Source organism: Protobothrops mucrosquamatus, unplaced genomic scaffold (genome assembly GCF_001527695.2).
Source record: "Protobothrops mucrosquamatus isolate PMUCROS unplaced genomic scaffold, P.Mucros_1.0 scaffold_238, whole genome shotgun sequence".
Taxonomy (NCBI): domain Eukaryota; kingdom Metazoa; phylum Chordata; class Lepidosauria; order Squamata; family Viperidae; genus Protobothrops; species Protobothrops mucrosquamatus.
In genome coordinates, this window is record NW_015386314.1 from 234,455 (window position 1) to 252,081 (window position 17,627).

The 17,627-nt window shown below is 35.7% G+C and overlaps 1 protein-coding gene across 1 annotated transcript in view; it reads right to left on the reverse strand.

Annotated features, from left to right (window-relative positions):
• LOC107300562 (suppressor of tumorigenicity 7 protein homolog) overlaps positions 1-16,992 on the reverse strand; it is a 34,708-nt gene extending 17,716 nt beyond the window's left edge. The window contains exons 1-8 of the mRNA XM_015829879.1: positions 16,916-16,992; positions 16,014-16,168; positions 13,318-13,415; positions 12,456-12,570; positions 9,198-9,270; positions 7,833-7,935; positions 2,260-2,410; positions 734-826 (exon numbers count right to left, since the gene is read on the reverse strand). Of these exons, the coding sequence (XP_015685365.1) occupies positions 734-826; positions 2,260-2,410; positions 7,833-7,935; positions 9,198-9,270; positions 12,456-12,570; positions 13,318-13,415; positions 16,014-16,168; positions 16,916-16,992 (865 nt within the window). The remainder of the gene's footprint in view (positions 1-733; positions 827-2,259; positions 2,411-7,832; positions 7,936-9,197; positions 9,271-12,455; positions 12,571-13,317; positions 13,416-16,013; positions 16,169-16,915) is intronic.
• Positions 16,993-17,627: the final 635 nt, after the last annotated feature.

The following is a 17,627-nucleotide window of genomic DNA, read 5'->3' on the forward strand; positions in this document are numbered from 1 at the left end:
GAAGGGACAATGGGAGAGAGGGAGAGAAGAAGAAGGGACAAAGGGAGATGAAGGAAAGAAGAAAGGAAGGGACAATGGGAGAGAGGGAGGGAAGGAGGAAGGGACAAAGGGAGGTGAAGGAAAGGAAGGAAAGAAGGAAGGGACAATGGGAGAGAAGGGAGGGAAGGAAGGTAGGCACCCGCCCCAGTCGCATCCCCCTCCACCAGAGACCCACGGATTCCCCCCCACAGGAACCCTGCAACCTGAGTGATCAGCTGGCCACGCCCCTCCGGCCATTGATCACATGACCCTGGGACACTGTGAACGTCATAAGTATGAATCAGTTGCCAAGCATCCGAATGTAAATCACAAGACCCTGGGGATGCTGCAACAGTCATAAGTGTGAAAAATGGTCATAATTCCCTTGTAACTTCAAACAGTCACTAAGCGAATTGTTGTAAGTCGAGGACTACCTGTACTTTCTCATTTTTTCCTTTTTTTTTTTGGGTCACGTTTTTGATACCTTGCTGGGCGAGTGTTGGTACTCGGATATTGCCTTATCCGAAAAGTGGTACAATGGGTGAAAAGGTTGAAAAGCCCTGCTATAGCAGATCAATACTGTTCTTCCTCACTGTCACATTTAAAACTAACAATATTTAAACCTGCTGATATATTGAATGTGTTTGCATAGAAATACAGTATACAAATGCTATACCTTAGATAATGAAAAAAATGTATGAAAAAATCTACTTACTTGGTAATAACTCTCTGTCTGCTGTCTCTGTGCAACTGGGATAGGGATAAAATAGATGTCCCTTTTCTAACGGATATGGAATCATTCTAAATGCTGAAAAAGAGGTAAAAATAATGATTGGCATCAGATCATGGAAAACTGCTTTATAATTTCTACAAATTAATATATAGGATCTTGGTAAAGTCTTTTCTCAGTGTAAAGTCTGTAAAAAGGTTACAAGGATAAGAAACTTGTCCATGAGAATTCTGAAAGTAATCCCAGTATAAAATACAGTGAGATTTGACTAGCAGCCATAAAAAACACAAATGAGGGTTTCAAAATAGATATTTAACAGGAAAACTTGCTTAGGTTTTCTTGAACAAACCTGCAATCAAACTCTTTATAAGCAATGCCATCATTTCCTCAGCAAATCCACAAAATTTACTTTTAGCAACCTAGTGACCTTCTTCACAAACCGAATGGGATTTAAATATTGCAAATAGCTTGATATTTAACAGTGTAAGATCACTGTGATCCAAATAAATAGGATGATGCTTTCTGACCTCTTTGATTTCAACACCTGCCTTCACAGTGACATCCAAGTACTGTTAGACAGGAGGGGAAAAGCCTCAAAATACCTTACAAACTATATTGTGTTACTTTGATATAGAGGCTTTGCCTTCTATATAGCCTAATGATGAATTAAGCACTCTATTCCACTTAGAAAAGCTTTGTTGGATGACATGATATAAACACAGCAATAACTTGCTATGCAGCTATTTTGAAAAAATATGCCATAGTAGGATGATTTCTGTGTTTCTACATACTAGATTTTGCCACAATTTAAAAGTGAGAATTTCAAAGACTGTCTGGAAATTGTTAGTGAAATAGATGTTAAAATTAGTTTCTGATTCTATTTCTACACAGTTTATTTACAAAAATAATAATCTCCAGAAATCAGCATTTTCCTCTAAGTGTTCTGAAAACAATAGGATGTAGTCAAAAAATATATTATCAAACATGGCTGCTTGTGATGGATTTATAAGAAATCTTCCATCTTTTTATAGATTTCCAACAAGTCTACAATGAAAATAAGTTTGAATTAAGTTTCCCATTAAAAAAGATTAAATTCAATGAAATTTGGGGAGTTTGAGAATGTCATTTTATTTAAATGCATTTTATTTAGAACCTTTAAAAACAGAAATGTGGAAAAGCAGACTAATAAGTATCTGTTCAAAAGAAAAATATGGTGAGTGAAGAGACATTTATAAATTCTTATTTTCCTTAGAAAAAAATAAACTTCTAAAGCTGACATCAATTCCGTCTAAGGTTTGTAATGCAAACTCTAATTTACTATCAAGCTGTCGTTTACTATAAGCCACCAACAGATTATGACTTTAAAGTGTAGTCTACAACCATTAAAACAAACTGATCCATTCAAAGATCCTGCTATAATGTGTCAGAGCACATTTTATTGTATTAGGTTATTGTATTGTATTAAACTAGTAAAAAAAATAAGTTTGTACTACTGACAGAAGAATACTTACTGCCTTCCCATGTGCAGTGCAGCAAGTTAAGGGCCCCTTCTATTCGTTTCCAGTGCTGAAGATGGAAGAATGCGTAGGCTACTGCTTCACTGTCCCCACGCTTCAGAATGTGCTCAGGAGGCAAAATTAAGCTTTTCATTTCTAGCAAGTACTGGAAGAAAAAAATGAGAAGTCATGAGAAACTATATAGAACATAACACTTAAGTGTTTTCTGTGTAAGTATTTTTAATTTAGTTTAATCTTGATTTGTGTACGAGAAAGAGAAAGCAATAATTGTAAGAAAATGTGAATTATTTGGCAAATTGAAATTTAAAAAGGCATTTTTGTGAATCTTTCACAGTAGGAAAGACCATATCAATTTAATGTGGATATTTTATTTGAAAGCAGTATTGTTTTGCATAAACTGCTTTGTGCAAAAGTCTGATAAAGATTTATATTACGCGCCTCCAAAAATATTACCCTGGTAAAATTTTGATAAAACAGTGATTTGTGTACAAAATAGAATAGCAGCTCAAGCAGTTTACTAGGGGTAATGCAAGTGTTAGAGACGATTACAAAACTATAGTGTTTGCTCATTTTAGTTGGAGTTATCCATTTCCAAGTAGGTTTCAAATTAAAGTCTCCAGTTCCTATGTTGAAAAAAGCAGCAAATTTAAAAACGGATGGTTTTGCTGCAATGTCCTTCCTCCTGTCCTAGATTGCAACTGAAGATACTTTCTTATTGAGTTCATTGTTGATTCTAAACCTGAAGCAGAATGGAAGATAACTGCATATAATAAATTATTTCCAAATACTTAGAATTCACTTGTAAATGACACTAATAATTATCTCCTTCCAGCATTATTTTGGATTCTTTTCACCCAAAAACTACAATCATGCCCTGAAAATATTTTATGTATGTGAAATATATCCTTGAGGAAAGTCCAAATATTTGTAACCATTCAATTAACTAATGTCTACAATTTATGAACTAGCCCATTCCATTTATTAATAGTTAAATCAATGTCATATTTGATAATATGAAGTATTAGATACAATATTTGATTGTACCCAATATTTCTGCTGACTTGCCACAAAACTCTAAGAACTTAGCCAAGTTGTTGCTTGCAGATACCACAAACAATGAGATTATTTAATAATCGAGTTTAAAGAATTTAACTTTTCCCGTTCTGGTTCTTGAAGGAATGTAGCCAAAGCTGTGATGGTCAAACCAAATGTACTGCCTGACTGATTCTTCTCTTAGTGCTTGAGTCAATTTACTGGAGGGCAATACTCTTAACTAATCCTATTTAATCCTTCTTGATTATTTTTTTAAACCAGTAAGGAATCATTCACACATTGTCATAGTGTGAAAGTAGCTTCAAATATCCAATCTCTGCCATAATTGTTTTAAGTCCATGAAATTATTAGCTTCGTATTTGTTTATAGTTTTTAGACCCACAGTTACCTTTAATTAAAATAATAATTTAATCAAAGATAACAGTGGGTCTAAAAACTCTGATATGTTATTTTCCACAGCCTCTTGACATATAACTCACAATAATACAACTGAAATCTGAAAGATTTACTAGATAAGAATATAAAATTATTACTATGACACACTAGTTTTCTAGATATGTGATGCCAGTGAGAAGTACATAAAACATATTAATCTCCTCAAAGACACAGTAGTCCTGAAGATATAGGACAGACACCTACTGTAATTCTTGGATAATGATAATACATCCCAGTCTTCCACCCTAAAGGCAGAGGCTAGAAAAAATGAGACTGCCTGAAATGAATTTGTGCTTTTGATCAGTCATGCAAGGGAGCAGAAAATCCTTATAACAATTAGCTCTCCCAATGCATAATCAAGGAAAGAGAAGACTAGATGAATAAAGTCAAACCTTCAAGGAAAGAACTATTTGGACACCCTGATTATCAAAAGAGGATTAAGTCTAGGGATAAGCCATCCTTCTATTACTAAGGCTACAAGGGTAATATATTATCAATGATCAGCCATGGCTATCTGAAGTTCCAATTACTGTATACACATTTATTTAGGAAAAGATGAATTGGGCATAACATTTCTCATTTTTTTCCATTGGGCAGTACAAATTTTACAGACAGGCTTTAATCTGTTACAGTTCTATATATTAAAATAAATCTAAGTATTTCAAGTATATGTAGCAAAAATAATTAAGAATAATGTATTTATATAAATTATTTTTATAGTTCCCTTATACAAAGGATAGAATCCTTTGCTTTACATACTGGGATAACCATGGAACTGCCAATGATAGAAATAATGTTTTTTCATAATGGTTATGAAAAAGTTATGGTTACTGGGATTTACAGTTATTTGCCCACTTGTAAGTGTAATCATATATACAAATCATTCAAGATTTTCTTGTGTCTGTTGCAGACTTTGCAACAAAATTATGCTATCATAACTTCAGTGTTTCTTTAAGAGTTTGGAAGTTTGCTAATTGCTTAAAGATAAATTGTAGCCTGTGACTGATAATTTAAAAATGAACTGCTATAAATTATATTACCTATTTAATAGTATTAATGACACATCATTAACACAGATAGGCAGATATAAATACAGTTGCAGAACTATGACTTGAAAGTAAGTTAGTCTTGCCCCACTAGATGGCAGCACCTAGCTGTCTGACTAATCTCATAATAGTAAGAGGGGACAGAGATCACAAAAAGTTCAGCCCAAAGAAATGAATGGTAAACTTCCACTTTTCTGTGTGCACATCTATCATATCACAACCTTTCATTACAAATTGCCCACCAATCGAACCTACTATAGCTCCAACCTTTTCACCTTTTTATACACTATTTTATACACACCTTTTTATGAAATTTTACAAAAAATAAAAACCATCTTAGTTGGTAAATGGATTAAGAAATAATAAATGTATGTTACAAAAGCTGAAGAAATTAACACAGGCTTTTGTTTAATTACTAAATTTGAAGCACTTTTGAAATAGGGTGCTTTTCAAGTTAAATTCTGACTAGGTCTGTTAAAATGAGTTTGATTGTAAATGGTAATATTATTATTGACGTTAATATTTATACTGTTTTGTTTTTCTACATGAAAATATTACCATTGCATAAGTCGGATCAGCAAATGTTTCTACATTAGCTCTAATTCTGCTTCCAGAAGAGTTACTGATAAATTTTTCACACATTTAAGGAGTTACATATTCCCAAAATTCCTTTATCAATATTGTACCATTGCACTAACAAGAGTTAAATAGCCAATTTGTAGAAATATTTTGTGGCATCATTTATTCACCAGTGAAGGACACTTAATTTTGTTTTGTTTTATCTTCTTGCACATTTCTCCTAATACTGCTGGGTGATCTTGAGCCAGTTACTCTCTCTGATCTTATAGGAGTGTTGTGGTAAAAATAAGAAGAGGAAGGAGTGCTATGTATGTTTGCTGCCTAGAGTTATTTATAAAAATAATAGAGGCAGGAAATAAATAAAACATGAAATTTGTACAGTTTTGCATTTTTTGTGAGTAGATTTTGTGGCTATATTCTAGGAAATGTGACTAAAAAAGTATAATATTTGGAAAGGTGAATAATAAAGTAATTGTATTTTGGTTCTTATATTGGTACAAAGATCATATTTATATATAAACCAAATTACTGCCACATCACATCACTCTATGAAACATAAGCATGCTGTGCTCGTCTTTCACTCATGGGCATAGCCCTATTTCACCAACATGGACAATGAAAGATCTGTGCATGTTCCCCATATTCTCACTTATCTACAAGAAATCTGTATTCATGGACTTACTTTGGAGTTAAAAGGGGCATCAGGGACATAAAAAGATGAAGAAAAAGACTGAAAGAAATATGTGAATTTCCCCTTTTTATTTCCTGATCTATTCATTATATAATAAGAAAAATGAACATATAGTAGCACATATATTTTAAAAAATTAAAATCCATTGAAAAATGCCTGATGCAACTTTTAGCCAAATAAATAACACACCAAAAGAAAATATATATTTTAAAAGAACATTTCTACCCTTAGATAGCCTGGTGCCAACTGCATTATTTTCAAATGTTTCTTTAAATTCTTGCTTAACTATATTGGGATCTAAGCTCTAGCTCAATACTCTTTTGAACCCTTTGGACGTATCAATGAGGGATAAACAATTCCTAAGATGGGAGGGATTGATGCACTGGTAAATACATTCTTGAGAGAAGGAGCTACCTCACCAGTTTCAAAAGGGGCAGTGTTCCTCCCAACCCTAAGAAATCTTTGCTTGAGACAACAAAATTTGATGATTTGTGTCCTACTTTGATCTTAGAAGGTAATCAGCTTTCAGTTCCAAAGGCTCCTAAAGGAAGCAGATTATCCAGAACCTTTCCAGTCTGATTTCAGACTGGGATATAGCACTAAGAAAATACTGGTTATGCCTGCACACGGGCCTTTCCTGATAATTTAATAGCCTTCAGTGTTGGAGAGTGTTATGGTGGAGAGTGTTATGGTGGTTCTACTTCTTCCTAATGCTTTTTGCCCATGTTGTATCCTGGATTTAATCTGGTGATTTTAATGGGCTTTATTGTAAAGTTGTCTATTCCCACAATAAGTGGCATAATCACATTTAGTTTGATAGTGCTTTCATGATTATTTAGCCTTCAACTTCAGTTGACTAAACAGTATTGACTCACGATAAGACAATATTTTTCTACAGAGATGTAGTTTGGAACTGGACTTCCTATACTTTCAAGTTGCCATCTATTATCAGCTTATCTCTGATTAGATAAGTAGCTTTCCCTCTGTTAATACGATCAGCTACCAACACAGGATTGGATTATTTTGCTTGGCACTGTTATGGCATAGTGTGAGCAATCTAACGTTGAAGCTGGAGAAGCAGCTACTATATAATGGAAGCTATTCTCACTACTGAGCAGCTATTCACTCCTCCTTTCTATCATTTCAAAACTAAAATGTTTTAATTGTTAATGACTACATGGCTACGCAAAGGAATTCCTAATTAAAGTTAGGAATTCCTAACTAAATCCTTCCTTTCAGGCATGTCTGAAGAGTTATTAAGATTGGATGAAACATTCTTCCCTAATAATTCTCCTGCTATGGCCAAGTGAGTCCCTTAACAGAAAGGCTTAGAAAGGCTTCAATTAGATAGGCTGACTAGCCAGATTGATAACAAAAAAGCATAAACCTTTTCAGAGATCCAATAAACAATGTCTCTTTGCTTCATAATTCATAACAATATTCTCAGATATTTGGGAATAACTTCTATGAAATTTATTCAACTTCTATTTAATGCTATATGCATCCAGTTACTCTCCCGCTGTTTATTTGTGTGTTTTTTACTATATTACAGATTCATAATATTTTCCTAATAATATTTCATGCTCAATATATTATGTAGAGAAATGATTTAAAAATTATAAAACACAAATTATTTTGGTATTTAGAAGATCAGTGAAAATAGTTTTATTTCACTAAGCTTTCAAACTTAAGTTAAATGTTATCGGCATTTAATCAACACTTGTCTGTGGCAGGAGGCAAAGGATGGTTAGGGATGTACTTACCTTTGGTACATGAGGGTTAAATTCTACTGCTCTATGTATTGCTTCTACAGCATTAATTTCGGCTGTGCTAAGTCCCCTTCTAGAAGCAGTTTCTGGAGAAAACCTACAGCAACATTCCAAAGTTTGTTATATTACAAAATATGATAGGAGCAAAAGTTCAAATTAGTAATATAAATATCATTATACCAGAAAATTGTAATCCAATAAAGAACTAAGCACTGTTTCTACTTGCCAGATAAAAATGTATGAGTATCTCAGATACACGAAAATTTCCTTGCCTCACAAATTCCACAAATATTAATAAAGATTGTTTGGCTTAATATGTTATAAGAAACCAACCATTGTTGTATATTAAGTATGGTTAGTGTTTTGTAATTCTACCTATTTATGGCTATCCAATAGGTTATTGAATAAATACCCATTGAATAACCATAAATAGATAGAATTGCAAAACACTAAATAAACCCAATATACAGCTGAACTAGCCAGGAAAGCTAAATCAAACTTAATTTCTAATTACTCTGTGTAGTCTCAACCATCTACCTATATCCACAGAAAGCAAAATGGCACACAAAATTTTAGGTGTACCCTCCAAAGTCCTCCAAAATTTTCTTCTGAATTTTAATTTTAAATATATGGAGAGTATTCATATCAACTATTTAAGTCATTTTATTTACATTTACATTTAAGCAAATCAATTTTATGTTAACCGAGTTTTATCCCCTTTTGAACGTTGTTCGCAGCATTTCACTCAAAGGATATATGTTATCCTTGACTTGAATAAGATGGTATACCTCTGGCAAAGGCCACTGCTAACTCACAATAAGAAATTAGACAACCAAATATTTGTAATTAGTTTTGCCACTTCCCATAATAAAGTTTTTAAGTGGTTGTTTAAAACTGAATATTATGGGTATCTACTATATATGGCCACAACTGAATTCATCTGCCTATATATTGCATATATTCCAATAGGAGTGTTAGTAGGAAAGTAAGGTGTAATGACAAAGATTGGCTACATTTTCCTCTTTTTTTAAATGTAGCCAATCTTTGTCATTACATCTTACCTTCCTACCAAATTACTCCTATTGGAATATATGCAATATATAGGCAGATGAATTCAGTTGTGGCCATATATAGTTGATACCCATAATATTCAGTTCTAAACAACCACTTAAAACAATCATTTGAAACAATCACTTGTCCTCTTTTTTTTAAAAAAGTGGACAAAACAAATTTGATTTATGTTAACCTTTATATCAACTTGGAAGCAAAACTGCCATGATTTTTCATTGAATGTAACAATGAAAACATGTTATAACTGCTTTACCGTATATCAATATGCCTATCTAATATTTCACTTACCTATCTGAAACTGCTCTCGCTTTTAAGAGTGCTGCTGTGTAACATATTGCTGCTGATTTTGGAAGGCTGATATCTATGGAACAATAAATTGTTGTCTTTAGATCCTAAAGTAAGAAACATTTCAGAATCATTCCTTCCCCAAACAGCAATTTATACAGGAAATTATCTATATATTAGATATATGAGATTAAAATCTGAAAGACAAAAATCAATCATATACTTCTTTATAAAACCCTAATAAGACTACACCTGGAATACTGAAACCAATTTTGGTAACCATTTTACAAAAAAGATGTTGAGAGTTTGGAAAAAATTCAGAGAAGAACAACTAAGATGATCAAAGGCCTGGAGACTAAAACATATGAAGAACGGCTGCAGGACTTGGGTTTGGCTAGTCTAAAAAGAAGAAATAGGGGAGACATCATAGCAGTATTCCAGTATTTGAGGGGCTGCTACAAAGAAGAGGGGGGGTCACATTATTCTCCAAAGCACCAGAGGGCAGGACAAGAAACAATGGCTGGAAACTGATCAAAAAGAGAAGCAACCTGGAATTAAGGAGAAACTTCCTGACAGTGACGACAGTTAACCAGTGGAATAGCTTGCCCCCAGAAATCGTGGGCACTCCATCACTGGAGATTTTTAAAAAGAGGCTTGACAGTCACTTGTCTGAGATGGTATAGGTTTTCCTGCTTCTGCAAAGGGCTGGACTGGAAGACCTCCAAGGTCTCTTCCAGCTCTATTCTATTCTAATTCTATTGTCATATTTCTACATTTAGTATATTCATCCAAGATAGTATTGCAGTGAACATATTAGATTTGTGCTGGGGAGACTGATTGATTGCTTTTACAAATTTATACATCCACATATCTCACAATGAAACTCTGAGTGATTGAATAGAATATAAAACACAATATACAACACAATCATTTAAAAAATTAAGTTGAGGCCACTATAAAAAGCACCTTATCAATATGTCCCTCTACAGGCACCAGGCTCCATTAATTCCACTGGCATCCTACAACAGTGCCTAATGTCAGAACCCATATCTGTCTGATTTCATACTTTCCTTGCTTCTTCCTCTGATCCAAATTCCATTCTCTTCTCTCCCTGGGTTCTGCCATAGTCCTAGAGGGGAGGGGGGAATGATCGAGGGTTTATTGCCTTAGCTTCCTCTATTGCTACAATGTAACACTTCGTTTTCCTACACTATTTCTCTCTGTAAACTCCTCTCCTTAAACTGTCAACTAGAAAAGGGGGAGGTAGAAAGGAATGCAGCATTCGGCAACCGGCTTAACTCTCAGCTCTCAGAGAAGGTGACCATCGCAGTTCCAACCAGAACCAGCCTGATGTTATCTTCCCTTTCCCACGATGGACTTAACACCTGGAAATTGGCCGGTTTGAACTGTCCGGATGAACTATGGGGTGGAGTTTGCTTGGGGACACTTTAAATCACCGATCTGAGCAGGAAACTCTCAGACCCTGTCTAGTATGGCTGCTATCAGCCTCTCCTAATAAAAGTTCCTTTTGGAAGAGCTTGCTTCCATGAGTTCTGCTTTCTTGGGATAAGGTATTGAAGTGGGTCCTGACACCTAGGGTAAATCAAGTCTTCATGGCTTTCCAAAAGTCCCTCAGGATTGGGGCCTTCCAAATCTATAGGACAAAGCTACTCCATAAGGCAGGTACTGTAATCAAGAAACCTGGCTTCCAAGAACCCATCAGGTGATACCATTTTACCAAGGGAACCCAAAATATGACCCACTCTATTGGATTTAGTGAAGGTGTCTTCAAACTTGGCCCTTTTATGACTTGTAGACTTCAACTCCCAGAATTCCTCAGCCAGGCACACTGACTGAGGAATTCTGGGAGTTGAAGTTCACAAGTCATAAAAGGGTCAAGTTTGAAGACCCCTGATTTAGTGTAAGAAAGAGAAATCTTTTGCACTGCAATCATGCAAATGACCTTACCCCATGTACTCTGCATACTGGGACCCAGCACAGATAATCTGGCAGTAGTGTTTTCATGGGCCCTCCAATACTGCATATGTGCATCATTCTGGACCAACTAAAGGTTCTGAATGCTTTTTAAGGGTAACCCCATGTAGTGGGCACTGCAATAACCCAACTGGCAGGTGATTAGGGTATGAGTGACCATGACCAGTGCCTGTCAATCTAGGAATGAGTGCAAGTGGAGCATAGGGTACATTTGTGAAAAGGCCTACCTGGTCACAGCTTCCACCTGCTAAAGGCACTAGTTCAGAAAGATTCCAGATCAAGCACCATGTCTGAGGAAGTGTTAACCCATCCAAAACTAACAACGGAAGATCATTAGATTCATGGCAGAAGCAAGGCTTAAAACCTACAGCTATTCAGTTTTGAACTGAAGAGATTCAAGTCCCAACTTGATCACAGAGTTCACTAAGTGACCCTGAGCAGTCATTTTTTTCTCAGTTTAACCTAGCGTAAGTGCATATGAGGTATCTCAGGGTAGGGAAGGCCATAGGGGGCCTAGTGATGGAACTGGCCCCCAAGGTCTCCTCGACCCATTGAGATACCTCATGCTTTTCCCTCCCTGCTTGCCACGCCGGACTCACTTGCCTTGAAAAGATCCGTGGTTCCTGCTTTTGAGGGACAGGAGAGTCAATGGAAGCCCTGAGTGCAGTAATATCGCATGAGTTCAGCCACCAATCCTCTTTCACAGAGAATGGGTGCCTGAAGTCTCACGCTGTTTGCAGTGCCTACCTCCTGCTGTCCCCCAACTCCAGAACAAAGTGGCTGCCGCCCCCAGAACAGAAATGGAAGGGGGCTTCTGTATGCCTCTGGAGGTTGGATCCAGCCCTCGGAGGGGTCTTCCTAGCTGCATGCAGAAGCCCCCCCCGACCTCCATTCTGGGCTGCTTGTAGCCTCCGAGGCTCCGGGGACAATGGGGTCACTTTCTCCCCCAGCGCGGCAAGCTCCACCGGGCTGGATGCAGGTGCGAGGGGTATGGCTTTCTCCCTCAGTTGAAGGTTTCAGGTCTGCCGTGAGGCAGAAAGGAGTTGGGAGCAGGAGCAGGAGACAAGTACCTTTCGCAAAGAGAATGAAAGTTTCTGAGGTCCGTGATCTACACAGCCAGTGGTTTTGCTTCATAAATGTTGTGTTCCCAACATTCATTTACGTACAACAACTTTCTTTACTTGAAACAATCACCATCACCTAATTTGCTCTCCTACACAATCTTTCTACCCCTCCCTAAACTCCATAATTATTATACATTCTTACCATCATACTTTGCTAGAACTGCCTGGACATCAGCATAAGCCTGTAACTCCAGAAGTGTTTCTAGGAGGTTTTCATGGATATTCAATACACTTAGCACAGGAAATTCTTTCATTAACTATAAACAAGTGGGAGGAAAATATTTTTATGTACAATTATAGTTTTGGTAAAAATGAGTGTAGAGTGCAGAAATGTAGACAATACAAATTTGCAAGGTTTTTATTTAGTGCTAGAAGCTGAGAGGCAGAAAAGGGTAAGCATATGTTTTTTCCAACATGCAGCTATACCACATACAAGCCCAATCAGTACAAGACAAAAAGAAAAGCTGTGATTTCATTTAACCCAGCACTAAGTCACAAAAACCCAACTCAGCTCTTAAAACAAGCAGTCATCTAATTGGAAAAGTCCTAGAGTGAAGATGATCTGAAATGAATCCAGATAACCCTTAACATCCAAATAAATCAAAGGTAGAGGCCACCATAATCTATAATCACTTTTTAAAAATATTCATATGCAATAATGGTGCACAACATACTGTGAATTCAAAAATTCATTTTCAAGTTATGAAGACTGTAAGCTGAAAACAGTCATTTTGACTGTGGCAGATAGAAGTATAATAATTTCAAAAATTGTTATTTCAAATTAATTACATCTCTTTCATATTCAGAACTGATTAATTTGACCATCCTATTAATGTTTTGAGTTCAATTTACATGCCCTTACTATGCAAACTTAGACCATCATTATAATTATTTTTAATCACAATACACTACAGATCTTCTTTTACCTAATACATTAAAACAACTGAAAATGAGAAAATGAAAAAGTATTTCTTTGAACTCTTCTGTGCAAATATCTTACTTACATCCCTCATCATTTTTGCTGCTTCTTTAATTCTTCCAAGCTTTCTTGCACACATAGCTAGTCTTCTTTTCACATAAACCAATACATTGGTATCTCTTCCTGAAAAGAGATTCATCAAATGTATTGTTAGCAAAAGTAACCATTGTCTCTGAGTTTTTATTTACATATGTACAGTATATTTTGTTATTTTGTCTAAATATACTTACTGACCATAAAAACATAAAATGCAGAGAATACAGTAAATATATTTTATTTTCATTTTTTATACTCATTATATATGTAATTCTAATAGAATACTTTTACATTGGGGGAAAAATATTTTTTTTTGCAGATGTTGCTATATAGAAAGATTATGTTTTTTAAAAAATAAAAGAGATATTATTCAATGATCTTGTCTAATATATTTAAAATGGAAATAATTCCTTAGTAAACTTAAGTATTATCAAGTTAATAACGTGTCCATTTGGACATACACGAGAAAGAGAATATTACATTCTCTGAAAGAAAAAGGGAAGTCTACAGGCATGTGAGATTCTGATCCAATATGAAATACAGCAAATCCAAAGGGTTCCTAAACCTGTTACTATGGAATCATAAACTTGCTAACAACCTCTCATCCAAACAATAAATCATATTTGTTTCTCCATTGTAATAATAATTGAAGCCTGAGAACTTTTTATGACTTCAAAAGTAAGATATCACATTCCATGGCATAAAACACTAAGAAGAGAAACAGAAACAGAAAAGGCTGTAGTAATCTTGATCCCTTATTGCAAAAAAGTCAATAAGTACATACTATACTTAGACTACTTAGCTAGCTCTTTAATGATAGCACTGGGGATAGGACAATGTACTATTAAAACCAAAATTGAGTTATTTCAATGAACTTTCCAGAGTTACATGATGCTATAAATTAAGTACAGTAATGCAGGATTTTTTTTGACAAATAGTAGGATAAGATTTTAGTAAGAAAGTAAAAATCTTATCTGTTCAAAGAGTTTGTAAATGGTTAACTTCATTTCTACAAACTTGAAGTACTGAGAATAAAGAGTAAAAAAAACACTGTCTTGCCCAGAACTGCTACAGATAATATAGTACAACAATCCTTTTATCTTCATTTCACAAAAGAGGGAAGAAAGAAAAAAAAATCAACTGTTTGTCATTTCGGTCCCATGATAAAAAGAGGAAAAATTAATGAAGCATTTACTTATGTGCTCTGGGCTACTCACAAAGACTTCCTTATAGAAATTAAAGCTCTGAATGGATAAATGAAACTATATATATGCTTTCATATGTGAAAGTACCCTTAGCACTGATATAAATTACTTACACTGTTATTATTCCATTAATGGAAGAACCTTTTTTGGCTGCTTCATTTCATGTCAGTGCTGCAATTTTAGTTGCAAACTGTAACATTTGGGACATAGGACTAAGGTTGAAATCTCATACAATGGAGTAATTCCATCGCATTAAATTTGACTATAGGTAGTCAATAACGATAATTTGGATCAAATGCTGTGGTAGTAATGCAGAACGTCCTATGGCTGCATTACTTAACTATGGCAATCCTGGCAGTCCCTGCTGCCATCATTAAGTGAGACTCACAGGTTGTTAAATGAGGATCTCCTCACAACTTCTTGCTGGCTTATAACAAGCAAAGACAATGTGATATTTGGCAGGAAGTTGCAGGGAGGTCCTGGACAGGAGTGACTGATGACAGGGGGCAGGTAGGGCATGCAAACAGCTTCAATGGCCCAGTACAAAGTCCCAGTTATCCCGGCCCACAAAGCCCGAGCAGTCTAGCCTAACTATGTGGTACAAACCCCAGCTACTTCTTCCCAAGGTCTTGCAAGGAAATCACTACATGCAACCTCAAGAAGGAGGTCTTGCATGGCCAGGAACTGCCTCACAAAGGGTCAGGCTGGGCGTGCTTCATCAGCACCAGGAGCAAGACGACAGTGAAGGTCAACTGGGGGTGGCAGAGCACAAGGTGACATGATCTGTAGAGTGCAAGGGACCAGGGTGTGCTGCCAAGCCTTTGAATTTGGATCACATGACCACAGCAGTGCTCTAATGGCCAAACTTTGAGAACCAGGTGTAAAAACCATTCATTCATCGCTTTTGTAACTTTGAATGTTGGCTGAACAAAGAATCATTGAGTAAGATGTGATGGAATGTGCACCTGAACAAGCAGAGTGGAATCTTTGCAGCTTTCCCAGGAAAAAGGCAATACGTTTCAGAGAAAAGCCCAAACTAATACACTGTGCAGCCCCAAGATGAATCGGAGAGGGGGAAAAACTTCAGGGTAGCTACTCCCTAGAATCTCTTAGGATATATCTATTAGGGTAGAGCTTTAGTTTGGCAAATAAACACTGAAGCAAAACATTGGACTCAACTGGATTTCACATTGGACTAAAACATTGGACTCAACTGGATTTCACTGTGTCATCTTTGGGCTTGATAGATTATCTGTCAAATGAACATACATACTGTAGGTTGCTCAGTCAGATCAATTTTACTGCTTTCTGTTGCAGTAAAATTAAAATGCACAGTAATCAGTAATCTATGATTTAGAATTTTGTGTTATATTGGTTTTAACTCCTGATTATTTAAAAAGTATTAGTTTTTGTGTTAAGGATTACAGTGAGACCAATCTCAAATCTACCAATTTTAAACAATTTGTGCAACAATACTTACTAAGCTGTGCCTCATGGTGTGGATTTTGTGAACTGCTATGCTGAGACTTTTTATAAACTGTTTCTCCTGCCCTCAGAGCTTGTTTAAAGTATTTTTCAGCTTCTAAAATAGTAGTTGCTTCTTCCTCAGCCAGAAGAATGTATGCTGTGGCACAGCTGAAAGGGAAGGGGAAAATTTTGTAAGCTGCCCAGAGTCACTTCTGCAGTGAGATGGATGGTATATGAATTTAATAAACAATGAAATATTGTGTTTAAATAAAAACTAGCTTAGGATTTATTTTGAATTTGGATATTATAATAACAGCAATTAAGGTTTTCTGAATATGAAACTTATAGTAAGTCTGAGTAAGGCATGTGCTTTCCTAGTTCACAACATAGCCAAGAAACACATATTTACTTCCACTGTACTTTCTTTTTAAGAACTAAACCACAGAAACAGATCTAGTATCTTCACATTATCACTTCATACTTCATTTGAAGAGTTCAGCCTCTAAAATAATCTTGTATCTTATTTAAAGAACTGAATAACATGGGGCAACTTTAAAGAAATTAGAATGGTTATTACACATATCATTTAAGTCTGCTCATAATATGACTAGGTAATATAAAATTATATTTATGCCTTACATTTAAAATGTAATTCTAAAATTCAGAATTTTAATTTATATAATTTTTTTTAGATCATGCATGTCCTAACGTCTTCACTTGCCTAGGCCACACTGAGTAAAGAGGTGCTGTCTTGGGCCGCATATAAAGTATATAATATTTAACGTATATAAACAAGCTTCCTTTATTTTTGTACATTTTTATTATATCTTGTGGGGCCACATTAATAGCTGTCCAGGGTCACATGTGGCCTTCAAGCCATGGGTTGGACACACCTGCTTTAGACTGCAAACTTACTCATTATTTAATTCTAAAGCTTGATACGCTGCTTTGATTCGGGCCTGAGGATTCCTTTCCCGCCATGCCTTCTGCATAACTATTTAAACAGAATAATTTATGTAAAAATTAGTTATTCATGCAAGAAACACATTTCAGAAAAATAAAACTAACTTTATGACAATGCTACACATTTCTGTGAAAATTAATGTCCAAATAAATTTTATGTATGTTTTCTAACAAGAAAATGTTTAAAAAGTGATTAACAAAAATATACAAAAGAAGCAATTACATTCCTCATACACACACATATTTAACAAATGACCCTAATTATTTCATTATTGCCAATGGCAATAGCACTTAGACTTATATACCACTTCAATAGTGATTTACAGCCCTCTCTAAGTGGTTTACAGAATCAGCATAGTGCCCCAACAATCTGGGTCCTCATTTTACCAACCTCGGAAGGATGGAAGGCTGAGTCAACCTTGAGATGGTAAGGATCAAACTGCTGGCAGTCGGCAAAGTCAGCCTGCAATACTGCATTCTAACCACTGCGCCACCAAGGGAGGCAGTTTGCACTAGGTCAGTGGTTCTCAACCTTTTTAATGCCGCGACCCCCAACCGGTCGTAAGTCGAGGACTAAACCGGTCGTAAGTCGATGACTAAACCAGTTGTAAGTCGAAGACTAAACCGGTCGTAAGTCGAGGACTTTCCCTGCCCGGGAGTGCCG